Source organism: Portunus trituberculatus, chromosome 7 (assembly GCF_017591435.1).
Source record: "Portunus trituberculatus isolate SZX2019 chromosome 7, ASM1759143v1, whole genome shotgun sequence".
Classification (NCBI taxonomy): Eukaryota; Metazoa; Arthropoda; class Malacostraca; order Decapoda; family Portunidae; genus Portunus; species Portunus trituberculatus.
The window spans coordinates 2,934,044-2,938,101 of NC_059261.1; the positions used below are offsets into that span (position 1 = coordinate 2,934,044).

General features: G+C 47.2%; 1 protein-coding gene across 4 annotated transcripts in view; it reads left to right on the forward strand.

Annotated features, from left to right (window-relative positions):
* Positions 1–3,246, forward strand: part of LOC123520706 (chitooligosaccharidolytic beta-N-acetylglucosaminidase-like) — a 12,934-nt gene extending 9,688 nt beyond the window's left edge. For all 4 annotated transcript variants that reach the window (XM_045283261.1, XM_045283248.1, XM_045283271.1 and 1 more), the window contains 2 exons: positions 25–546; positions 2,220–3,246. In XM_045283261.1, coding sequence (XP_045139196.1) covers positions 25–546; positions 2,220–2,396 — 699 coding nt within the window. In that variant the 3' untranslated portion in view covers positions 2,397–3,246. The remainder of the gene's footprint in view (positions 1–24; positions 547–2,219) is intronic.
* Positions 3,247–4,058: the final 812 nt, after the last annotated feature.

Below are 4,058 nucleotides of genomic sequence, written 5' to 3' on the forward strand. Positions count from 1 at the left end.
CCATACATTCCACCCTCCCGACAGGTGAACCTGAACTGCTGGAACTCGACGCAGGAAATCAGGTCTTGGATGATCGCGAACGACCACGGCGTGGACGAGGAGGCGTACTACAGGCAGTGGGCGGTGTTCCAGGAGAAGGCGCAGCAGCTGCTGAAGAAAGCTGCCAAGGGGCGGAAGGTGGAGGGAGTTCTGTGGACCTCTGAGCTGACCAAGCCCGGCAGACTGAACCTGTCCCACAACTCCTCGCAGTACATCATCCAGATCTGGAGCACGCAGGACGACCCGGTCATCAGCGAGATGCTTTCACTGGGACACAGACTCATCTTCAGCAACCACGACGCCTGGTACCTTGATTGTGGCGTGGGGGCGTGGGTGGGCGACGGGAACAACTGGTGCAGCCCCTACAAGGGCTGGCAGACCGTGTACAACAACAGTCCGCACACCATCGCCATGACGCTGACGGGCTCTCCTAACACAGAGCTCATCCTTGGCGGAGAGGCCGCCCTGTGGACTGAGCAGGCAGACACCAACACTGTGGACGCCAAGGTACGTAAAGATATGAAGCGACGTCAACACTATTTCTATTTACTTTTGAAATATTAGTTGACTTGGAACTTATTTTCAGTCTGTGAAACCTCACCTCTCCCTCTACCAAGCCTTATCTTTTCTCGGGTGTCTGAGGCAACTGACAGGAAGCCCTTCTCTGTTCCCTTTTACATTCTCTATCCAAAGATGGAATTTCCGTCTTTTTATGCAACGACCCAATTTACTGTTGTCCACACGCCCTTGAGTCCTTATTTTCTACCAAGGATTCTAGGGAGGATATACGGGTTCAATGGGCGGGCTGGAGGAATTGATTAGGGAACCTCGCTTCTAACAGATGGTGCGCGGGTCGCAGGTAGTAAGGGGGCGAGGGATGGGAGGGTCCATCAGCGGGGGAGGATGAGTGCCATTACAAGATTCAAACAGTCAGTCAGTCACCGGAAGGAGCGCAAGGCACATCAACCATTGCCCGCCTCTGCCTGGGCCACACCACGCGTCGCTCAGTGCTCACTTGCATCACCTACGTCTGTCTTGTGACCCCTTCTGTCCTTGGTGTATGACTACCCCTGAGGACATGGAACATTTCCTGCTTCAATGCCCATGCCTCCTCTCTCAACATAGTGCATTACGCTCCCAGCTTTCCACCCTGGCCATCACAACACTCAACCTTCCCACCCTCCTGGCGGCCTCAGGCGTCCACCTCTCCTGGCAACCTGCAGTCTTTTGCCATACTTGTACCTTCTTGAGGAAGACCAGCCAGCTACCACGCCTGTGATACCCACACAGGACTACCCCAGGGCTCATAATAATAAGGATCCATAGGTTTTCGTGGCCTCTTTTGAATCCTTATGAGCCCTGGGGTAGTCCTGTGTGGGTATCACTGGCGTGGTAGCTGGCTGGTCTTCCTCAAGAAGGCACAAGTAAGGCGAAGGACAGCAGGTTGCCAGGAAGGGTGGACGCCTGAGGCCGCCAAGAAGGTGGGCAAGTCGAGTGTTGTGATGGCCAGAGAGCCGGGAGCGTAATGTAGTATGTTGAGAGAGGAGGTGTGGGCAATGAAGCAGGAAATGTTCCATGTCCTCAGGGGTAGTCCTACACCAAGGGCAGAAGTGGTCACGAGATAGTCGACGTATGCGATGCAAGTAAGGAGTATAGTATGGTGTGGCCCAGGCGAGGCGGGCAGAAAACGCATACATATATATATATATATATATATATATATATATATATATATATATATATATATATATATATATATATATATATATATATAATGTTTTATGGAGGGAAAAATAGGGGGTGGGGGAGGAAGCATGGGAGAAATTTTAAGTTACTCCTAACAACGTTTTCTATGAAAGTACTCGCTTCCAACAGATGGCAGCACCGTCGCTGTCCTCCAAACTTTAACCCACACCACAACTTCCTCTGTATATTCCTTGTTTTTTTTTACCATTGAGCTTAGATTTCAGTCACTCAAGACTAATCTGCGTGTGGTATGGCTCTCACGTGACTTTTGACCATTGAAAACGTCCAACCATTTAGCCTCCAAAGAGGAGCACATCCTGTCTTCCCTGCGCTCACCACCAGCTAACCTACCTGGTGAACTTGTTTTTAATTTTGCTGTTCTCCATTTCTTCGAAACAGTGGGGCAGCCTGATTAACACTCTCTGTCCACGCAGGTGTGGCCGCGCGCCGCAGCGCTGGCGGAGCGTCTGTGGAGCAACCCGTCCACCTCGTGGCAGAAGGCAGAGACCCGCTTCATCCACCACCGGCAGCGCCTCGTGCAGCGCGGCGTGCAGGCGGAACGAATACAGCCCCAGTGGTGCCACCAGAATGAGGACCTGTGTTACCTCTAGTGCCAGACCAGTGCCAGGTAGCGTAGGATGTCAGCTATGGTGAAGAGCCTGCAGGTGGTGTGGGTGAGGCGCGCGGTGTCGTCACAGCAAGGTATACCGTGTAGCATGAGGAGACTATCCTTGTTTTACCGTTGTGTAGAGACCTGACACTTACTGTAATGTAGTTTGTAATTCCTTGGAGTGGCTTGGCTCTGTCTTGCCATGTGTAGACTTATGGCTCGTTGCACCTCTCCTTGTGTTCTTCCAGTTTCCAGTATGTTCTCATGTTCTCTCGCTGTCTAGGGCGAGGAACTGGTGCTGTGTAGACTTAGTTGTGAGTGTTTTGTTACACAGTTGTTCTTATCTAATTATATTTTTACAGCATTGAGTCAAGTTCGTAATGTCTTGGCTTCTGTAGTGAATTGGTTATATAGATTTGTAAAACTATTAATATTCCTTGTGTGTGTGTGTGTGTGTGTGTGTGTGTGTGTGTGTGTGTGTGTGTGTGTGTGTGTGTGTGTGTGTGTGTAGGTGGAGGGTAAGGTGGCATATAGTCGTGATTATAGACATCCTCCATCCACTCTTCCTTCTGACATTTACTTCTCTGTACTTTTCCCTGCCGCCCCGCCCCTTCTTGCCTCTCTTCTCCTTTCTCCCTTGCTTCACTCGACGGACCAGCCCGGCAAGTGACCCCCGCCACACACACACACACACACACACACACACACACACACACACACACACAGAGAGAGAGAGAGAGAGAGAGAGAGAGAGAGAGAGAGAGAGAGAGAGAGAGAGAGAGAACGTATGTAAAAAAGATTGCTTTCTTATTTGACTTTCACTTTGTGTGTGTGTGTGTGTGTGTGTGTGTGTGTGTGTGTGTGTGTGTGTTTAAAAACGTGCGTGTTATTATTATTATTATTATTATTATTATTATTATTATTATTATTATTATTATTATTATTATTATTATTATTATTATTGTCAGTATTTACAATTATATTATTGCTATTTGTATTATTATTATTATTATTATTATTATTATTATTATTATTATTATTATTAATGTCTATTATCATTTGTTATTATTATTATTATTATTATTATTATTATTATTATTATTATTATTATTATTATTATTATTATTTCTTCCTTTCAGAGATAAACTTGATAAAATCAGTGTTATGTATCGAGAAACAGCATTTTTATCTGCGACCTTTCCTCTCCATGAACAAGAGAGAGAGAGAGAGAGAGAGAGAGAGAGAGAGAGGATATTTTGTTTAATCAATTGTTTCACACGCTGAGAGGCTGAGGCTGGGCTGGGCGTGTGTCGGGTGTGTCAGTCTCAGGTTTGGGGCAGTCAGGCTGGCGGCTTGGACGGGTCTGTTACTGCTTGATTTTCCAGGTCAAGCTAGTGTTAGGTCTGGTTTGGCGTGAGTGTGTGTGGCGAGGGTAAGGTCAGGCCTATCCTCCTTTTCTAGACTGAATATCCTCGCTCTGTCCTTTATTTATATATACTTTAAACTGGAAACTTCACATCTCTTCTGAGTCGTCTCCACTAGATTTTCTCACCACCCCAGTCAAAAACTGATCAACTCCTCTGACGATCTCCAGCCTTTTTTTTTTTTTTGACGGCAGCAATGTTGCATCTCTTGCTATCTTCTACCGCTATTTTCATGCCAA